Source organism: Neophocaena asiaeorientalis, unplaced genomic scaffold, assembly GCF_003031525.2.
Source record: "Neophocaena asiaeorientalis asiaeorientalis breed wild unplaced genomic scaffold, Neophocaena_asiaeorientalis_V1.1 scaffold259, whole genome shotgun sequence".
Classification (NCBI taxonomy): Eukaryota; Metazoa; Chordata; class Mammalia; order Artiodactyla; family Phocoenidae; genus Neophocaena; species Neophocaena asiaeorientalis.
Window position 1 is genome coordinate 468991 of NW_020172985.1, and position 22868 is coordinate 491858.

Here is a 22868-nt window from a genome sequence, read left to right on the forward strand (position 1 = left end):
CTCAGGCATAAGGTGTTACTTCTACATTTTTCTCTGGTAAACTAGAGATATGCCCAACACCCACAGAACTCCTAATTTTTGCTCCCTGAGAGGTAACAACAGTCGAATGTCTGCGTGGCTTGGGTTGAATGAGATGTGTTGCTTTGAGTCTACGGTCTATCCCCTTATTCAATTCTGTGAGGGATACAAGACTTAGGTTTTGCCTATAAGGAGGAGCTTACAGTCTGGTACAGGAGATAAGACATTAACACAAACAACTATAAAATAAGGAAGAATGTGAAATTGCTATAACGTTTAAAAAAAAAGAAAACCACTATGAAAGTGCAAAAGGAAAGACTACTATTTTAGATTGCAAGTAGGCAGGGTAGGGCGCAACAATTAGGAAAGGGTACGAGAGGGGAGTGACATGAGCTGGTGAAGGATGGGCAAGATTCCAATTAGCAAAAATGTGAGGAAGGCATTCTAGATAGAGGAAACAGTAAATCAAAAGCAAAGGCACAGAGGTGGGAAAGTACAGAGTATGTTAAGGGAATGGTCAGCTGGAACCTAGGGTATAGGGAAACAAGTTATGCAGGAAAGACCTCAAAAGGAGGTTGGGATTAGATCAAGGAGGGCCCAGCTAAAGGGCTTGGTCTCTTTTTGTGTAAGCAATAAAAAGCTATTTAAAGTTTCTGAATAAAAGAATGACATGATCAGTGCTAAGCTATGCTTTCCTTTGAGGATAGAATCATATCAATAAATTGGCATCTATATGGTTTGTGGCACTGACCTGGCTGTACGTTCCCTGGTAGAAGACAGGGTGTGCCCTCCCATATTTCTCTTCAAAAGAGTGCATAAATGAAACAATGTCCCCAACGGGGTCAGTGACCCGGCTGCGAGGGTCAGGCCGTATAAAACGAAGAGCAAACCTGGGGAGGAAGGAATAAATATCACATGAATCGGCTTACTGTAGTGCATATGGAGTGGGCCAGTTTGTAAAGATTCCTATAGCAGAGCCATGGGCATGGCAGCAAAGGGAGGTGAACGGTCTGTGAGTGGACCATCAAACCTGAGAGTACAGGCTAGCTCAAAAGCCACAAAGCAGCAAGTGTTACACCACTGTCTGCTTAAGAAGAATGCAAATTACTAGAATTATAAATTCCAACACTGGCCTAAACAAATCTTGAGTGCTTTTTGCAGAAAAATTTAGGGCTATAAGAATTGGGAAAGGAAGATGCAATATCCAAAAAGATCACAGGTCAGGCTGTGCCCCCAGACTCTCCATAACGGCACTGTCTAAAACAGCAGCCACGAGCCACATGTGGCTATCTAAATTACCAAGAAAATTAATTTAATTAAATACAATTTTAAAAATTCACTTCCTCACTCACACCAGCCACATTTCAAGTGCTCAACAGCCACATGTGGCTAGTGGCTTCCACACTAGACGCTGCAGATATAGAACATTTCCATCATCACAGAAAGTTCTATTAGTGCTGTTCTAGAACAGAGCTGTATCTCTTTCTGGTTCTTCTACTTGCCTCTCCCTTTCCTTTCTGTTCTCCTGGGATTTTGAATTATGAGTCCACATTCCCAAACTATTCAAATTATGGACAAGAACTTCAAATCGAAACTTGCAGTCATGACTGACTTGCTCTTCAACGGGGCAAGTAAATTCTGCTCAGTGATTTATGGTTGATAGCATCCATGGAGGAAGTTGTAAAATGGATCTAGACAACATGGGCAGAGTTGGAGACCTGGCAGTTACTGTAAGGTTAAAGACGGTACCACACATCTGTTTCTAAAGAGCCCATCTTATCACATTTGTATAGTACCATTTATTTATCCTCTGGGTTTCCATAAAAGGCAAAGGAGCAGGGGCTTGATAAGTCAATGTGCTATGTAACATTAAATAAGTTACTTGGATGATACAGTTGCATTAAAATTAGTAACACATGCCATGCATATTTTTTCCCAAAGAAAGCAAACAATATTCATATACTTAAAGAAATATCACCATAGAAAAGCTGACTAAACTATGATATCTTCCTTACCAAATATTGAGCCAATTCCTTATCCCCTTAACAAATTCCCCATATAAACATGATTTCACTTGGAATTTCTTCTGAGTAATCAAATCAAACTCATTGACACAAACATTCCAGAGCAAATTAAAATCAAAGGTAAGAAGCTGTGTATGTGAGGGAGTGATTAGAAATCCTTAAGAAGATTAATGTTTTGATAACTTTCTCTGAAATCAAGTATTTTAGGATTATCTTATTACTCTTTAAGTTTTCAAATTTTGATGAATGGATAAAGGTTTTAATTTTTTTATTTCTCATTACAATATATTCCAATGGCCAACACAATTTAGGAAAATCAGCTTTTTAAAAAAAATAGAGATATCAACTAAGACTTCATTATGATTTTAAAGGTTTTTACATGCCCATTCTTAGGTATTGTCTGATCCTCTGCAGCTGCTGGGTCCTTACCTTCAAGCTCTGCTCCCTAGAGCAAGGCAAAGATTAGCCCATATTTAGAGGAAGGTATAGAATGCCCTGTATGCAAGGCTCCATCTGTTGGCGTGGATGCCCATAAAACATTTTAGTTCTCCATGAAGTCTAGGTGTGGGTTCATCTACTACTGAGCTCCAGACCAGACACCCCAAGTCTGATGTGCCAGAAACTTGGGCCCCTTGACATTTTCCAGCCTTTCTGTAGCTTCCTGTGCTGAGCTCTCCAAATGGTACATGAAGGGATTAAGAAGAAAGGTGAAAGTGTGAAGCAAGTGGGTACACATATGGAAGGGTTCCAGTGCCAGCAACCTATGGGTTGCCAGGACAGAGGAAAATGTACAGAAGGTGTGTCTAGAATGGTGAAACTGTTATAGGAGGAATCTAGAAGAAAGTAGGTCATCTCAGAGCAAAAGAATTTGTTGGAATTATGAGTTGTAAAATGATTTAGGGTAAAAGTTACAAGGAGTGTGAAGCTAGTAAAGATAACAGAGGTTGGAAAGGAAAGGGTGTGAAGATTAACTAGGGAATGTAGGGGGACAAACATGTGGGATAGGGAGGCAGACTTATTTGTGAAAATGATAACATCTGTTGTTATGTCTGAAAAACCGAAAATATTTTCATGCTATATGAATACTTCAGGAAAAGTATTCAATCTGATGACAAACTGGCAGCCAAAATTGATAGAGCATAAACCTTATTCTGGTCTATGTTTCAGCTCCAACATCTACCTTGTTACTACTAACACATACATACAAAGGTACATACCTAAATATATCAAGTATTGTATAATAGGTAAACCGGAATGGAAGCATTATCAAGTAATAACCCCATCCAAGCAGCCCCTGAAATTCCAAAAACAAAGTTAGATATCATTCTCTCAATCCCTAATACCTTAATTGCTAGTTAAGATTTTCATTCTTTTTTGTCCTTTTCTTGTAATTTCTCCCTCTGCAAAACAAGGTTCCCTTTTCCTGGCCCACCTCATCCTTCTTAAAAACCAACTACCTTTGACCTCACTTCATCTAATACTATTATATTTTTCTTTTATACAATAATTTTTGTATTAAATTTGCTTGAACACTTATTCTGCAGCTACTTACATACATTAGCTGTCAAATTCAGTTGCAAGTTTTCCTCCCTAAATCATAAATATTCATTCTTTCCTTTTTAGACTTAATACATTAAAATGTGGTATATAGAAATAACAAGAAAGAAAACCACTACTGCTACCTTGAACATTTGTATATAAATGACAAAAAATTATATTAACCACAATTATAAATCTCCAAACAGCTGCTAATCTTGGTAATACTCTTAATTATTATTTTAACAGTGTTGATTACTGCTGCTCTTATTATTAATTAGCAAATATAAAGGGCTCTATAGCTTACAAAACATTTCTTACACGGTATATTGTGTTAATCTGAGACCCTCTGTGTCCATGGCCAGGGAGCTCTAGAGCTCTGGAGCTCCATTAGTGGATATTAGGGTCGCAAACACATTCAAGCCCAAAACAACTGGAGAAACATTGGACATATACAGAACTACTCCTTTTTTTTTTAATTTAAAAAAGAAAAAAATTTTCTTTTTCTTTTTTTTTTGGCCACACCACACGGCTTGCAGGATCTTAGTTCCTTGACCAGGGATTGAACCTGGGCCCTCAGCACTGAAAGTGGAGTCCTAACCACTGGACCGCCAGGGAATTCCCTAGAACTACTCCTTGAATCATATAATTGCTCTAGGAATCTGTGCTGTTCTACTTCAGAATACCCCAAAACATCTACTTAGAAACTATTTTTAAAACATTATCAAGTACTCCACAAAAAGGAGTGATGGAGTAAATTCTAAATCCAAGTATAAGAGGTGAGTGTAACTCCAAGAATAAGAAACTCCAAAAAGTTCTCTGGAGTGTTCACTATCAGTATACACACCTGACTTCCCTAATTTGACTGTGAATAATTTGAAGAGGGAAGAATGCCTCTTTATTCATCTCTAGATCCCCAACAGCAAAATATCAAGTACCTTGGAACACTCTTATATGCTTGCTGAATTTAACTGAACCACCTCCTTGCGGCTAGCCCTTCAAGACTAATTTCTCCCACAGAGATTACAAGTACTTCCTAGAAGTAGCTTAAAATTAAGTAAAATGAAGCAACAAAGAATTCAGTAAACACTCTAACTTAAGAGTGGAAGATCTATTAAACATGTAGCAAACATTTTTAGACATGTAAATACATGTAGATGAAGTGCTATAAACAAGGCACAGAAAACTCTTCAAATAACTGGCATGGAAACAGGGAAAAAAAGGATACTTTCATTGGTTCATTAAGGAATAAAGGAAAAATGATAAACCCAATAAACCTACCAAGGAGCTAGGCCAAGCTAACAGGTTTATATTCTGAATATTCCTTTTGTTCCTATTATACAGAGATCAACATAACCAAGTGAAAGAACTTTTAAAATAAAAAAGGGAGAAATTCCAGCTATGAAATAACTTGCCCTTGGTTGTGGTCTTGAAACAACATAGCTGTAGATCCTGTGGTCGGCTGTATTAACTTGCAAGGGTCGGGATGGTGGTGGGTTGAAAACACTTGGTACACCCTCTTGCTCGTTCAATCTGTCCTGTACAGCAGCCTGAGAAGAAAAGAATACCAAGAACTTCAGTGATGCTCAAATCAACCTAGAAGAGATGAGACAATCATTGCTGGTGTTTCGAAATAGGTCACCAGGGAGTATATATTCATGAACCTTTCTTTAACTTGCTATGGTGGGAGGCAATGTGTGGTGATGGCTCCAGAATTCATACACAGTAGAGGAGTACTAGGAACTTGTCTGGAAGCTCACTGCTTTTATTAAGATGGCATGTATTATTTAGGGTGGCTGGGATACAAGGTGCTTCACTGTACAAGCGTAAGGAAAACCATCCACAGAGAACACAGCAAAGCAGACTGTGTCCCCAGAGCTGTGCAATGGAGCAATCCTGATGGGTTGGTGTTTGATGGAAGGCTTGGCTTTGGAGCAGAGAAACTTAGGTCTGAATCCTAGCTCCAGCACTCAGAAGAGTTGCTTGGATTCTGTGCCTCAGTTTTTCATGTGCAAAATGAAGAAACAATACTTCTCAGGGTTAATTTGAAAAATTAAAGAGGTGACCATACACAAAGATTCTAATATAATTCCTGGCAGACAGACGATCTTCAGTAAAAAGTCTCATTCCTTTCCTAACTCTGCCCCTGAAAATGGATATTTGTCCCACTGTAGTAAAAAAAATTTGGCCTTACACAAGAGGAGGTCTGATCTCTGCCTTCGACTTCTGGAGATAATCTATGTCACACCTGGTAAGAGTATCTTTGCTATGGGAACCTAGGGTAGGGCTGACCACCCTAGAAAGACGAACCATTTAATTTAGGCTGGGGATTTTGGGTAATGCAGTATCAGTCAACCTAGAGACTGAGTTCAATTACATAGGCAACCAATCAAATCAATCATGCCTATGTAATGAAGCCCCAGTGAAAACTCGGGACACTGAAGCTGAGGTGAGCTTCCCAGGTTGGTAATACTTCATGCATATTGTCACACACTTGTGCCAGGAGTGTAACATGTCCTGATTCCATGAGAGAAGTAAGGAATCTTTGTGTTTGGAACTCAAGACTCTGCACTAAGTGTCTCTTTCATTAGCTGATTTTAATCTGTATCCTTTCCCTGTAATACACTGTAACCATGAGTTATAATAGCTTTCGGTGAGCTCTTCTAGTGAATTATCAAACCTGAAGGTGGTTTTAGGAACACCTTGAACTTGCAGTTGCTGTCAGAAGTGAGGGTAGGGACTTCCCTGGTGGCATAGTAGTTAAGATTCCGCCTGCCAATGCAGGGGACACAGGTTCAAGCCCTGGTCCGGGAAGATCCCACATGCCACGGAGTAACTAAGCCCGTGCGCCACAACTACTGAGCCTGCGCTCTAGAGCCCGCGAGCCACAACTACTGAGTCCATGTGCGACAACTACTGAAGTCCGTGCGCCTAGAGCCCATGCTCCGCAACTAGAGAAGCCACCGCAATGCGAAGTCTGCGCACCACAACAAAAGAGTAGCCCCCTCTCAACACAACTAGAGAAAGCCCACAGGCAGCAACGAAGACCCAACGCAGCCATAAATGAATGAATAAATAAAATTAATTGATTAAAAAAAAAGTGAGGGTGGTCTTTTGGAGGACTTGTGTGCCCTCTAACCTTGACAGTTGGCTTTAAACTTTGCCATGTGGCTAACTTCATGTAGTCCTCTAGGTTTCATGTTTTCAAATATTAAGACACAATTCAATGGGGAAAGAATAGTCTTTCAACAAATGAGGCTGAGACAACTGGATATTCACATGCAAAATAATGACGCTGACCCCGTAAATCACACTATATACAAAAATTAACTCAAAATACATCAAAGACTTAAATATAAGAGCTGAAATTATAAAACTCCAAAGAAAACACAGGTGAAAATCTTGTGACCTTGGATTAGGCAATGGTTTCTTAGATAAGACACTAAAAGCACAAGCAATAAGAGAAAAAAATAGATAACTGGACTTCATCACAACTGAAAACTTTTGTGCATCAAAGGACACTAACATAGAGTCAAAAGACAACCCCACAGAATGGGAGAAAATATTTACAAATCATATATCTGATAAGGGTCATCTAGTATCTACAGTATATATAAAGAACGTTTACAACTCATCATTGAAAAGACAAACAATCCAATTTAAAAATGGGCAAAGGATTTGAATAGACATCTCTCCAAAGGAGATAAACAAATGACCAAGAAGTATATAAAAAGATGTACTACATTATTAGCTATCAGAAAAATGCATATCAAAATCACAAGATACTATTTCATAACCACTAGAATGACTGTAATATAATAAAAGACAGATGTTACAAGTTGTAGGTGAGGATGTGGAAAAATTGGAACCATCATATACCATTGCTGGGAGTGTAAAATAGTGTAGCCTCTTTGGAAGCAGTCTGGCAGTTCTTCAAAAGGTTAAACATAGTTATCATATGATTCAGCAATTCCACTCCTAGATATATACCCAAGAGAAATGAAAACATACATCCACACAAAAACTTGTACACTAATATCCACTGCAACATTAATGACAAGATGAAAGGGGAAACAATCCAAATGTTTATCAACTGATGAATGGATAAAGATATTGTGGTAGATTCATACAAGGAATATTATTTGATAATAAAAAATAAAGTATTGATACACGTTGTGACATGGATAAATCTTGAAAACGTTATGCTAAGTGAAATAAGCCAGACACGAAAGGACAAATATTGTCTGATTCCACTTATATGCGTATCTAGAATAGTCAAATTTTATAGTGACAGAAAGTAGAATTGTGGTTACCAGAGGCTGGGTGGAGACAGTAATGGGAAGTAATTGTTTAATGCATATAGAGTTTCAGTTTGGGACGATGAAAAAGTTCTAAAGATGGATAGTGGTGGGACTTCCCTGGCGGCGCAGTGGTTAAGAATCTGCCTGCCAATGCAGGGGACATTCGATCCCTGGTCCGGGAAGATCCCACATGCCACGGAGCAACTAAATCCCTGTGCCACAGCTACTGAGCCCGCGCGCCACAACTACTGAAGTCTGCACGCCTAGACCCTGTGCTCCGCAACGAGAAGCCACCACAATGAGAAGCACGCACACCACAACGAAGGGTAGCCCCTGCTCACCACAACTAGAGAAAGCCCACGCGCAGCAACAAAGACCCAATGTAGCCAAAAATAAATTAAAAAAAAAAAAAGATGGATAGTGGTAACTGTTGAACAACAATGTAAATGTAATTAAATTAATGCCACTAAATTGTAATGCCACTTAAAAATGGTTAAAATGGTAAACTACCTACCTGGGTGAAGCCAGATTTTCTTCACATACTTCAACTAAAACTACATATCACAAAAGATTACAAGCAGGAGTGAATATGAAAATCCAGCTGTTTTCTATTAAGCCAGACAAAAAAGTCTGCAAACATTAATGTTAACATGTAATGAGTTTATTTATTTATTATTATTTTAAAAATTTTTTGGCATTTGGTCTTCGTTGCTGTGCGAGACTTTCACTAGTTGCGGCGAGCGGGGGCTACGCTTCATTGCAGTATGTGGGCTTCTCATTGTGGTGGCTTCTCTTGTTGCAGAGCATGGGCTCTAGAGCACAGGCTCAGCAGTTGTGGAGCACAGGTTTAGTTGCTCCACGGCATGTGGGATCCTCCAGACCAGAGATCAAACCCATGTCCCCTGCACTGCCAGGCGGATTCTTAACCACTGCGCCACCAGGGAAGTCCCGAGTTTATTATTTTTAAAGTGAATTACTAAACAGAACAATTTCAGTTTTAATTTGTCATATGGTAATAGATATCAATAGATACAGCCCATATAAATAGAAGCTCTTTGGAGAAAAATATACATACTTTTAGACAGGCACAAAAATATCTGGGAAAAAAGCAAAAGAAATTGTTAATATTGCTATGTTGGGTGTGTAGGACTGAGAAACAGTAGTAGGCAAATGATCTGAGCAGGATTTTTTTCATATTTAATCTTAGGCTTTGTTTGAACTTCATGTTGCTGCAAATGGCATTATTTCATTCTTTTTTATGGCTGAGTAGTATCCCATTGTATATATACACGACATCTTCTTTATCCATTTATCTGTCAATGGACATTTAGGTTGTTTCTTGGCTATTGTGAATAGTGCTGCTTATGAACACAGGGGTGCATGCATCTTTTTGAATTATAGTTTTATCTGGATATGGGCCCAGGAGTGGGATTGCTAGATCGCACAGTAATTCTATTTTTAGTTTTCTGAGGAACCTCCACATTGTTTTCCACAGTGACTGCACGAACTTACATTCCCACCAACAGTGTAGGAGGCTCCCTTTTCTCCACACCCTCTCCAGCATTTGTTATTTGTAGACTTTTTAATGATAGCCATTCTGACCGGTGTAAGATAGTACCTCATTGTAGTTTTGATTTGCATTTCTCTAATAATTAGTGATGTTGAGCATCTTTTCATGTGCCTGTTGGCCACCATCTGTATGTCTTCAAATGACAGTTATCTTTATGTATTATTTTTATGAGTTACTAAAAGTGAAAAAATGTAAATATAGCATAATCCCATTTGTGTAACAAGAAAATTATATTTAAATCTATATAGCCATATAAACTAACAAAAATAGTCTGAAAGGATATACACTAAAATTTAACACTAGCTATCCATGAAATGATGGGATTAAGGGTGAGCATTTTCTTCTTAACACTTTGGAATTCTTTTCCTGTGTGGGTGCATGGGTATTTTTGCAACAAGTTTTTAATATTTCTATACGTCATTTCATGTTAAAGCATGGTTGACATTATACCAGATTAGTTGTAAAACAATAAATAAATAAAGCAGGGGCAGCAATAGTAATAAACCAAATCAGAATTTAAAGTAAAAAGCATCATCTGATATTAACAAAGGATATGTTATTACAAGAAAGTTCTAATGGCCACGGGTCTTCATGCATCCAATAAAATAGTCAAACTATATAAAAGTTAGAACATCTCCCCCACCAAATAAACACATAATTTATTAATGCATTTTATTTGCACCATGTACTATCTTCCCACAGCATACAGAAAAGCATTCTCTTTGATATATTTGTTATTAACATTGGGAAAGTTAATATTATCAGCACACTAAGCAGAGGTGTATATATAAGAAAGTCTGGAAGGACATATAATATACTAAAACATCAAAAGTAGTTATCTCAAGTATGGTTATTAAGAACTTTAATTTTCAACTTTATAAACTCTTAAATTGTTTGCAGACATGTATTGGTTTTGTAATCAGGAAAAAACAAAGATATTACCAATGAAAAATAAAGAAATCTATAAAACCACATTCAAGTTCATCATGTCAAGTAGTCTTATTAAGTAACCAGAAAAAAAGAAACAGATTTTAATTGTACATTTAATAAGCTTGATTGAATACAGACACCAAACCTTCATCCCACAAAAAACACATTCCTTGACAACCACTGTTGTCGATAGTGGTTACTTCTAGGAAAGAAGGGAAAGAAAGGGAGGGGGTGCAGACAGGATGACATGCAAGCAACTGACAATGGGGGCTTCAATTTTATCTATATTTGTTTAAGAGAAATTTGAAACAAGTATTGCAAAATGCCTGCTTTCAGGAGCTGGATGGTAGGTACATGGTGGCTCCTTTTATCTCTATATTTTTCTCTAAATTTTAAGAATTTAATTTTTAAAAAATATATATTTCATAATGTTATTAAATGACAAGGACCTTAACATATAAATATTAAATTATATAAATAAAATGAAAGATTAATATGAAAAGGATAAACAAAAAAAAATAAGCTACTAGGAATTCCAAATATGTTTCTAAATAACTCTTGGGCCAAAGAAGAAAATGAAAAACTTTTAAAATACAGTTTCAGAAGAAAATTCACAGCCTTAAATGCAAGAAAGAGTACAAATAAAGCTGCAAAAATCATAATGCTAAAAAAAGGAACGTAAACCTACAAAAGTATGAAAAAATACATTAAAGAGAGATTTTGCTTAATAAACAGAAAAAAAAGAACTGATAAATATAAGAGCTTTTCATAAACAAAACAAATAAAATAAACTAGTCTCCAGCAAGTCTTGTTTTTAAAAAAGGAAAATAAGTGTAATAAAAACAATGAGAAGAGAGGATAATAGAACAGACACAGAAGAGAGTAAATGATATGCTGCTTTGTATAGCCTATGCTAAATAACCTGGAAATCTCTAAGAAAAAAGCATCTTCTAAGAAAGCTTATCAACAAGTAGATTATGAATAATGGGGAAACCATGAAGAAGTTAATAAAGAACAGGCAGAAATAAGTTTTCAAGTGCTTTCTTTAAAATCTATGCTATCTAGGCTTCTCAACTCATTTTATCAAGTCAGTCATTTTATAAAGCCAGCATCTGCTTGAAATCAAAGCCTAACAAGGACACAACACCAGAGCAACATCATTCCCTCTGCCTAAAATGCATTCCCCTTAAATGTTGACATTCATTATTCCTTTTCATCATTCAGGTGTCAGCTCAAATATAACCTCCCCAGAAAGGCCTTACTTGACCACCCTATTAAAATAACTTTCCTGATCCTCTTTGTTCTATTTTCTATACTCATCTTATTCATAGCATTTATTGCAAAGTTAAATTACCTAGAATTAAGCTCCATGAGAGTAGGGACTTCGTCTTATTTGCTGGCATAGTGCCAGAGCCTAGAATTTAATTGCTCAAAAATAGTGCTGAATAACTAAACATCACTTAGGAGTATATTTTCAGAAGTCCAGCACCCTATTCAAATAATATACCATAATTAAACAGTAATTTCAACAGATATCAAAAGGGTGCTTGATTAAATTCAACATCCGCGCTTGATATATATTAATATACCAAGAATGGAAGAAGAGTCAATAAATATTTTAAATTCAACATCCGCGCTTGATATATATTAATATACCAAGAATGGAAGAAGAGTCAATAAATATTTTAAATTCAACATCCGCGCTTGATATATATTAATATACCAAGAATGGAAGAAGAGTCAATAAATATTTGAGAGCCTAAGACGTACTAGGATCAAATTTATATGCTGGGAATACAGCAGTTAACAAAACCAAAAGAACTCTGCTCTCATGGAGCTTATTACATTCTAGTAGTTCTATCTCAAAATAATAACGTAACCAGCAACATACCTGATAATAAAACATCACAGGCATTATAGCGAGGACAAGATGTCTGCTATTACCATTATTAATTGAGACTGCTCTGAAGTTCTAGCCAATTCAATATCAAAAAAAATGAAAGATCCATATACTGAAAAAAAAAATCATGCAGTTGCAGATGACACAACTATCTAGAAAATCCAAAAGAATAAATTATAAAATATGTAAGAAAAAGGTTCACATGATGGTATCTGGTTACAAATCAAATATTTAAAAACCAGTATTTTTCTCGAAGAGTAATTAAGAAAAAATAAAGAGAGAGGGACACTATACTGAGAGATTTGGTCACAATCTTTTCTATGATTTTATAAACTTTGATCATAAAATTCACCTTTCTCACAAATTTGTTTTTAAAGACTAAAGAGCTGTAAATCTGAAAAAACATCTATTGAGAGAAGATTCCTGCTGTGAAAAAAAATACGTGTCACCTGCCATCCACTGGCAATTCCACCCAGAAGCAGGCATCCAAGACAGCCCTGCGTGGTGACTGCAGGCTCCTTTGTGATAGCAAGACAGTAGAGAAAGGAAAAGCCTTAACAGGGCGGTGGGGTTTTTTAATGGTATACTCATAGAGGAGACCTGCTATACAGGATGAATGAACCGAGCTAAAATGTATCCAAAATGGATAATCTCAAAACTTAACATGGATTGCAAAAGGAGGGACTTTGCAGAAAAGGTACAGTTTGTTACCTTTCACAAAAATTTTCAGACATTCATAAAAAAACAAAGAAACAAACAAAAAAGACACGTGTCTTTGAGATTTGTTATCATACCAGGGAAAAAGAAATATAAGTAAGCTCACAATGAATCCTATTATACCTCTATGTTCCAGTTATGCTGTTCCAAGGTATGGCGACATTGATCCATAGATTCTATGCCAGTCAGATCCTGAAAGATTAAAAACAAAAAGTTACTTAGGGAAAAACCAACAGTACATATTGGATATTTTTACTCCTAATAGAATACTTATGAATACCGCTGGGAAAATAAAGTTTTGAAGGCAGATATTCAAGTATGGTAAAATGTCACTATTCAGAATTTATTCAGTCAGTTATTGTAGATGTTACTCCCATACAACAAAAAAAAAATGAAAATTCCTTGTCTTTTAAAACTTCAAGGCTTTCAAGACTACTTGATCAAAATCAATATTCTCTCAAATTCAAGTTTAAAAAATGAAAGACTTCTTCAACCTCTGTGCCCAGCAAAATAGTCTTTAATGCTAAACATCTATTGTTTATCATACTGATATAAAAATGCAGGTTTTCTGCAAATGTAATGCCTTTCACTAACTTACATCATTTTACCTATTAGCTTATAATGCAAAATGTGTAAAACTTTTTATCAAAGGAAGTCTGTAATTCAGATGCTTCCCTCCAATATGTACTTTCCCTACTCCCTTCTCCTTGTACTATTCTTAGGTTTCACTTTGTCTATGACCAAATTTCCTTCTCTGGCTCTTCTCCTATCCCCTCTAAATGTAGAAATTTCCCTAAGGATGTGTCTGTCCTTGGCTTTTGCCTCTTCCTGGCAATCCTCAATGACCCTTTCTACTCAAATGACTCATAAATTTCTGGACCTGTCACCTTTTCTGAAGTTTAGCAGCACGTTTCCAATAGCCTATTCAACATTTCTACCTAGATGTGGCACCAGTACCACAAATGCATCATTTAAAACCACTGTATGTGTTAATGACATCACCATCTTCCAAAATATACAGGCAAATATGACATCTGGAACCTCAGCCTCATTTTTGAGTACTCTATCCCTTGAACTACATACTTCATCAGTAATCAAGTTCTGACTGTTTTCTATATCTATAATCACATTTCCATTCCCTGAGCCAGCATCTTCAATCAAGCTTTAATGACACCTCAAGTGAATTGTCAAAATAATTAATTTCTCCTCCTCTTTCTAACTCTTCCCCACCTCCCCTGGTCTCCCCACTCCCCTGTGTGTGTGTTATTTCTCTGCTCAAAAGTTTTCAGCTGACTGGATAATAAAATCCAAAATCCTTAGCTTGGCATTCAATTGTTTCTATAATGTAGCCCCAACCTAGCTTTCTACATTATTTTCTATTTCCCTTTAGGTATCCGATACTCAACAAATCTAACAGCTTATGTGTACACCTAATGACCAGAATTTCCACAGAGCTAAATTCTAGCCTTCCTTCAAGGTCTAATACAAAAGTCAAACCCATCCATCCATCCTTTCATGCAACACATGTCTACTGTTATTTCCTATTCTGTGTATTACTTACTATGTCCAGGGATATAGGGATGAATACAATACAGCCTCTATCCTCAAGAAATTCCTCTTAATAACCAGCAAGCAACAGGAAAAAGAGATTGATCTCAACCTGCTAAGAATGTCGTAACATGTACTGGTGAGTCAGGAGCCTGAGATTCTCGCTTTGGTTCTGTGCCCTGTGATCAGTGACCAAGCATGCTTTAATTCTAGCTTCCTTTATGTACAACATGAGGGATTTAATTTGGACTATTTGACTACCCTTTCCAAAGCTTAGAAGAAAAAAACCAAAAACTGAACTTTGCATTCTTTAGGTATGCAGCTGTTTATTTTTTTAAATTACACAAGTAGTATAGAAACTTTGCTTTTTTCTTTAAGCTGAACTATTTATTTATTTATTTATTTATTTATGGCTGCGTTGGTTCTTTGTTGCTGCGCGCCGGCTTTCTCTAGTTGCGGCGAGTGGGAGCTACACTTCGTTGCGGTGTGTAGGCTTCTCATTGTGGTGGCTTCTCTTGTTGTGGAGCACAGGCTCTAGGTGTGCAGGCTTCAGTAGTTGTGGCTTACGGGCTCAGTAGTTGTGGTTTGTGGGGTCTAGAGAGCAGGCTCAGTATTTGTGGTGCATGGGCTTAGTTGCTCCGTGGCACATGGGATGTTCCTGGACCAGGGCTCGAGCCCATGTCCCCTGCATTGGCAGGCGGATTCTTAACCACTGTGACACCAGGGAAGTCCCTGCTAATATATTTTTATGTTTAAAATACTACAAAATTTTCAATACTGCAATTGGAAAGCTCTGTTAAGAACTCTAGAGCTCTATTAAGAACCACTGGCTTTGACAGCTCTGACAATGTGGATTTTTTCCTGACCCCCGCGGGCCTCTTACCAGTTTGGCTATTGCCTTCTGGCTCATAATAGGATCGCCTTTAACTTTTGATTTCCTTACAGCCCATTGCAGATAACTGGGATGTCCAGGGTTCCACTCCCTCTCTGTACATTCTCTTTAAGAATTGGACTTTACTTTTACCTTCTTCTCAGGGTATGAATGACTACTCTGTCTTTACCAAAAATGTTTTCTACCTCTCTTATGAACCTATTATTTTCTATCAGCTATTATGATTCCTTTATGTACAACATGAGGGATTTAATTTGGACTATTTGACTACCCTTTCCAAAGCTTAGAAGAAAAAAACCAAAAACTGAACTTTGCATTCTTTAGGTATGCAGCTGTTTATTTTTTTAAATTACACAAGTAGTATAGAAACTTTGCTTTTTTCTTTAAGCTGAACTATTTATTTATTTATTTATTTATTTATGGCTGCGTTGGTTCTTTGTTGCTGCGCGCCGGCTTTCTCTAGTTGCGGCGAGTGGGAGCTACACTTCGTTGCGGTGTGTAGGCTTCTCATTGTGGTGGCTTCTCTTGTTGTGGAGCACAGGCTCTAGGTGTGCAGGCTTCAGTAGTTGTGGCTTACGGGCTCAGTAGTTGTGGTTTGTGGGGTCTAGAGAGCAGGCTCAGTATTTGTGGTGCATGGGCTTAGTTGCTCCGTGGCACATGGGATGTTCCTGGACCAGGGCTCGAGCCCATGTCCCCTGCATTGGCAGGCGGATTCTTAACCACTGTGACACCAGGGAAGTCCCTGCTAATATATTTTTATGTTTAAAATACTACAAAATTTTCAATACTGCAATTGGAAAGCTCTGTTAAGAACTCTAGAGCTCTATTAAGAACCACTGGCTTTGACAGCTCTGACAATGTGGATTTTTTCCTGACCCCCGCGGGCCTCTTACCAGTTTGGCTATTGCCTTCTGGCTCATAATAGGATCGCCTTTAACTTTTGATTTCCTTACAGCCCATTGCAGATAACTGGGATGTCCAGGGTTCCACTCCCTCTCTGTACATTCTCTTTAAGAATTGGACTTTACTTTTACCTTCTTCTCAGGGTATGAATGACTACTCTGTCTTTACCAAAAATGTTTTCTACCTCTCTTATGAACCTATTATTTTCTATCAGCTATTATGACTATTTACACTCATTCTACTGCCTTATCAGAGGATGCATGCTCCTTAAGAGCAGTGTCTGTGATTCATCTCTATATAATGCTCCCCAGTACCTACACACAGTTAAGGGCTTAAAAGGCTGCAGAAAAAGTCTGTCCGAGTTAAAAAGACCTTTTAGTATAAGCTTCAATAATCATAGCTACTAAAGTGAAATCCTCTAGAAAATGTCACCAAAACTCATTGTACATTAATACCCTGGGGTTTTAATTAAGCTCCATCTAGTCAGAACTAGATGCTAAGCTGGCTGTTAAAAATACATATTTGCAGAATCTTCCTGGAGATCAATAAGTCAGGGATGGAGCCAAGGAATCAGTGGGTTTTTTGAAAAGCTCCTCAGTTGATTCTAATGTACAGCGAGGCCAGGAAATCCATGGTACTGTACAATTCTAAGTGGGACCAGAGATTATACGTCACTTATTAAAATAACTTTTTAAAAAAGGGGTTATGAACACTGTAGGAGAGAACAATCAGGGTAACTGCACATCTTCAGTATACTGAAATACTTAACCTAATGCAAGCAAAACCCTTTTATTGTATAAGTAGTGAATCAGGGTAAACTAGAAGCCCAACTTGAATAAGCCTGCTTTTCAGTCACTACTGATGAGTATTAAAAACATGCACTAGCAATATGCTAGGAAAGGACTATTCATATATCAACAAATATTCACTGATCTGGTATTCTAGATATCCAGGATACAAATACAGTCCCTGCACTCATTAGGCTTGTATCCTACTAGAGAGAGACTGAGCAAAACAAACCACACACATAGAGAAAATAAATGAACAAAAATTTAGGCTGGGGGATTCCTTAGGATAGGGTGCTCAAAGAAGGACTCTCCAAGGAGATAACATTTCAGGAGAGACCTGATGAAAGATAAGGGTCCAGTCATGGGAAAATATGTGGGAAGACTATTCCAGGCAAAAGGACAAATGCAAAAACTCTGAGACAAATGGATACATGACACTATGCATTTGTCAAAACCCACAGAACTTTACAGCAGAGTGAACCTTAATGTACAGAAATTTAAAAAATAATTTAGAAGGTGAGAGGATCCCAGGATGGAACACAGACTGTGACAAAATAATCTAATGGTATTAAAAATATATGAAACAACCTCACTGAATGGGGTGGGAGGAAAAGGTGTTAACCTAAAACTCTGGAAATGAGTGAAGTCTGTAAGACTAAAGGCAAAAGGAACTGCACACAAGCACTGTGCTCTAGCTGACAGAGTTGGTTCACTGTATATGTTCATTCTGAAGCACTATATCCATATACTTATACTGGAAATGAACAATAAAACAGAGAGTGGGAGCCAGTTTTCTCATTGTTGAAGTGGGAAGTTACAGATAGTCGAGGGGAGAAGGCTGGAATGATCCATGTGGGTGAGAGTTGGAAACATCTGAATCAACTCATTTTTAAGTTTAATTTAGACAGATGGCTGCATATAGAACTAGTTAGCTTAGCATACACATATGTATGTCTTTGCTCTATCAGCTGAGAGGGCCTAGAGGCAACAACACACACCCCAATAGCAAGCACACATAATGCCCAGATTCTGGTTTATAATACTGTTCTCCAATAAAAGGAACCAGGTTCCTTGGAGAAATGGCTAATTCTAGGACCGGAGCAAAAAATACACAAGATGAGCCTGGAGAATCCTGTAGTTCCAGAAAGTAAAGGAGTGCTCAAAAAACCCCATAATGATGGGAATATATCAAAGTGATACAGGAATCAACTGAAAGAGCACCCAATGGCCAAAGCTGGTACAATTTGAGCAAGAAAATAAAGTAGTAATAGGTTACAATCCAAAGTACCAAATAAACATCCTTGAGTCCATATGAACAGAAATACATGACTGAATAAATAAATAAATGGGGGAGAATAGACAAATCCTGTGCAGAATTCCAAATAACTATGTAGATAGATACTTTGCCTTCTAGGAGGTGGAACATAACTCTTCACTCCTTAGGTATGTATGGGCTGTGCATAGTGACTTCCTTCCAAAGAGTACAGTATGGAAAAGGAGGAAAAAAGATTAACTTTTCTCCTGACAAACACTACCTGAGCAAGATGATCAAGGTCAACATCAATAGCGATAAATCCTGTTGATAATATGTACCCTTGATAAAATGTAATGAAAAGGCACTTTACCTCTGTGGTCTTCCTCCCCAAACCCCAAACTCCAGCCTCATCATGAGAAAAACATCACAAAAATCCCAATTGAGGGACAACCCACAAAATACATGACCAGTGCTCCTCAAACTGTCAAGGTCATCAAAAACCAGGAAGAGTCTGAGAAACTGTCACAGGCAAGAGGAGCCTAAGAAGGCATAGTCACTAAATGTAAGGTGGGATCCCAGAACAGAAAAAGGACATTAGGTAAAAACTAAAGAAATCTGAATAAAGTGTGGACTTTAGTTAATAATAATGCAATAATACTGGTTCATTAATTGTGACAAATGTACCAAACTAGTATGTAAGATGTTAATAAGGAACACTGAGTGAAGGTATATGGGAAGTCTGCATACTATTTTTAAAAGTTTTCTGTAAATCTAAATCTATTCTAAAATAAAAAGTTTATTTAAAAAGTGGAAAAACAGGACTTCCTGGTGGCACAGTGGTTAACAATCCGCTTGCCAATGCATGGGCCACGGGTTCGAGCCCTGGTCCAGGAAGATCCCACATGCTGTGGAGCAACTAAGCCTGTGCACCACAACCACTGAACCTGCGCTCTAGAGCCTGCGAGCCACAACTACTGAGCCCACGTGCCACAACTAAGGAAGCCTGTGCACCTAGAGCCCATGCTCCATAACAAGAGAAGCCACTGCAATGAGAAGCCCGCGCACCGCAACGAAAAGTAGCTCCCGCTCACCCCAACTAGAGAAAGCCTGTGCGCAACGAAGACCCAACACAGCCAAAAAAAAAAAAGTGGAAAAACAAAACTGGGGTGGGAGAGACACATCTGAGACAGAACAAGCTTGGCAAGTTGGCAGATAAGGTCTGAGAAGTAGGCAGGGTAGGGAAAGTTCATCTAGGGTCATGTTTCTCAACCCTGCTTGCACATCAGAAGCATCTGAGGGGAACCTACAGCTATCTAGACACCTCCCCCCCACAAAAGCAATTTAATCAGATTCTCTGAATATGCAGGCTAGGCACAGGTAAATTTTTTCCTGGAAGGGAAGGAGCTTCCAGCTGAGTCTAATGTACAGTCAGAGTTGAGAATCACTAACCCAGAGCCTTACTTCTAAGTTCAGCAGGAGTGTCATGACCATATGTAGCCAGTCATTCTGGCTGCTTTGTGAATTGACTGTAGAGGGCATGACAGAGAGCAAGAAACAGCAAGGATACTATACAGGAATCCTAGGGAAAGAGAATGCTGGTTTAGCATAGGATCGTAGCAGTGAAAAGGGAAGGAAGAGGATAGATTGAGGTTATATTGTAAAGACAGAGCCAAGAAGATTGGATAAAATGTGGAAGTAGAAGAGAAATATTAAGATACAGTGTTCAAAAAAATTAGGAGGAAAAGTGGAAACAGACCGCCGAAGATGAATGCACTCTTATTCATTATATCATGATGCTAAATGCATCGTGCGGGCATGGATTTCCTGACCTCAAAGCTAGCCAACAGGATCCAAAAATGAAAAACATGCCGAACTCATCTGGCACTCACTGTCTGAAAACAGATGTAACTCATAACCTAGACATGGGTTGGCTACCTGGGTTTTCTCTCAGTTTTGTACTTTAAAAAACCTAGTATAAGTTAGGTTAAGACAGTTTAAATACTAGAGAAAGATGAGGAAGGGAGAGGTTTCCCTGTGGTCACAACTACTACCACTTCCCTGTATTCCAAGAAAAGGATTTAGAGTTTTGATTCAATCTCCTTTCCAAACTTAAAAACAAACAAACAAAAACAAACATACAGGGGGAACTGATTAATGGTCTTTGCTTCTCCTTTCTAGACTGTAAGCATCTTGACAAAAATCCATTCACCTTCGCTTTCTGATCTTCGTAGGACTCTTCTGGTGTTTTCTCTCCTGGCTTGGGAACCAATCTTTCCACCTCATTCTTTCCACTACCCAGCCCCACCTTTCACACATCACTGCATACAGTCAAGGTTTGGGGAGATTTCTCAATTTTCTCTTCTCCATGAGAGTCTTCTCTCCAGGATATGTACAAATTTGAGCATTCTTACTTATTATACCAAGTACTCCTTTATGCATTAGTCTCCCTACCCATTTTAATGATTATATAATATTCTAATTGGCTAAAACAATTTACATATAGATTTTGCAACTGCTTCTGATGTTCTGCTATTAAAACAGCACTTTGATGAACATTTCTGTTTATAAAGTTTCTCTGTATTTAGGCTTTTACCCCTTAGGATCCAGTTAAAATTATGGGCCAAGGAATATACATTTTTTTCCCCCACATTCTCAGTTTTCCCTGAGAGGAATATACATATTTTTATGTTCTTGATACATACTGCTAAAATGCACTTTAAAAGAACTATTCCAATTTACATTGAATAGGGCTGGTTTCAACGTGAGTCAAAAACTAAATATGTGTCAAGCCAATAGTCATTTCAGTGCCAATTAAGCTTTGCAATGCCAGCTTTGTTCAAAAAGAAAGAATATTACAGGTTTGGCTGGAGACACTGTATTAGCTTTGCTACCAATTCTCTCCTCAGCAATAACATGTTTGGCTATAAGCACTTACAGAAGAGAGATGAAACACAGAAGTTGAGGGAATTTTATATTTAATAACCTCAGTCATTGGTTTCAAGCTCCTCCCAAACTAATTTCTTTAGAACTCAGCAGGCTGTTAATTCTTTTAATAGGAACTTTCTTTTGAAAAGAGAACCCATTTATCTCTCTATCCCCTAGACCTAGTGTAGTGCCTTAGCATACAGTAGAAAATGTTTAAATGAACATCTTGCCCTCATGCCAATGATCAACTTTTACTTCTTTATCTCTCTCTAGTTTTTAAACATTGTTCTTTTCATTATCACTCATTTATTCCTACTTTGTGTAAGGAACTATACAGTTTCCTCAACAATCCCATGAGATAGTGCCATCATACCCATTATCAGTTGAGAATATCGAGACTCTTTAAAAAGAATTATGTGGAAGACACCGCGCACTAATTCAGGTACACAGTAAGTGATCAATAAAGGTTAGCTAAATCTGTAATTTCACCTAACTGGCCTGCTCTTCAGAACTCTGGTTTACATTTAGATCTACTGACATCTGAGGTGATCTGAGATGGTACTGGACAAAAGAGCTTCAAGGAGTAGAAAGTTTAACTTTGGCACCTCCTTCTCCCTCTAATCTTTCAGGACCAGTGTGTACCACAAATCCCCTATTCAGGCAGGCCCATCCAAGTCTGTCTCACTGAGAAATATCCCTTGTTCCAAGATGATCTCTCCCTTCCGCCTCCCCTCAAAGCTCTCAAAGCTAACTCCTCTTCAATGAATTGCCCTCTCAAGGATTTAGCATAATGTTACATTTAGTTACATCAATTTACACAAATGTAACAGACTGACAGCATTAGTAGGAGAAAGGAAGTACTTACCTTTAGGGCAAAAAAGACCCAGAACCCCAATCAATCTCTAACTAGCAAAATGCATAGGGGAGATTGGAGGGATGTGTGTGAACCATTCTATATCCTTCTCCTATTCCAACCTTAGTCTAACTTCCTCCTCCCAAATCAGATGACAGTAGGATGTCAACACCACTTGGCAACCTACATCTGAAATATTGTGATCCTCGATCTATCTCTTGCTTAAGTATAACTGAAGGAAGGTACCACAAACAACAGACGTACAGTGTTGTAACCAGATGTCTCATTCGACTATTTGGATAGGGATTGGGTAACGAGTTAATCACTCTACAGTAATCACTAGAGTGCTTACCTAAGAAGTGTTTCTTTCCACACCTCATCTGTTTATTATACTAACAAACACTGCAGGAGGCTGAGTTGAAATCTAAGTACTCTCTAAATTCCACTTGGCTTGTTGGCTCTAGCTTGTTGAGGATGCATATTTTAACTTGTTTTCAGTTATTCCCAGAGAGAAACTTGGGAAAAAGCAGAGATCTTTGTTCTCTCTTTCCTGCAACACAGATAGCTTTGCTTTATGCAATAAGCAGTATGCTCTCACTAGTAGTGGCAGGAGAAATGGAATTTGAAGTCCTTTAAGGAAGTAAAGTGATCACACCTCGGCTCTAATCTGTAACTAAAGCTCTTACACTCAGATCTTTATTATTCACA

The 22868-nt window shown here is 37.9% G+C and overlaps 1 protein-coding gene across 1 annotated transcript in view; it reads right to left on the bottom strand.

Annotated features, from left to right (window-relative positions):
• The window catches only part of FAF2 (Fas associated factor family member 2), a 59650-nt gene that overhangs the window by 13131 nt on the left and 23651 nt on the right, over positions 1-22868 (bottom strand). Inside the window, exons 2-5 of the mRNA XM_024742174.1 lie at positions 13120-13188; positions 4994-5128; positions 3260-3336; positions 770-908 (exon numbers count right to left, since the gene is read on the bottom strand). Of these exons, the coding sequence (XP_024597942.1) occupies positions 770-908; positions 3260-3336; positions 4994-5128; positions 13120-13188 (420 nt within the window). The remainder of the gene's footprint in view (positions 1-769; positions 909-3259; positions 3337-4993; positions 5129-13119; positions 13189-22868) is intronic.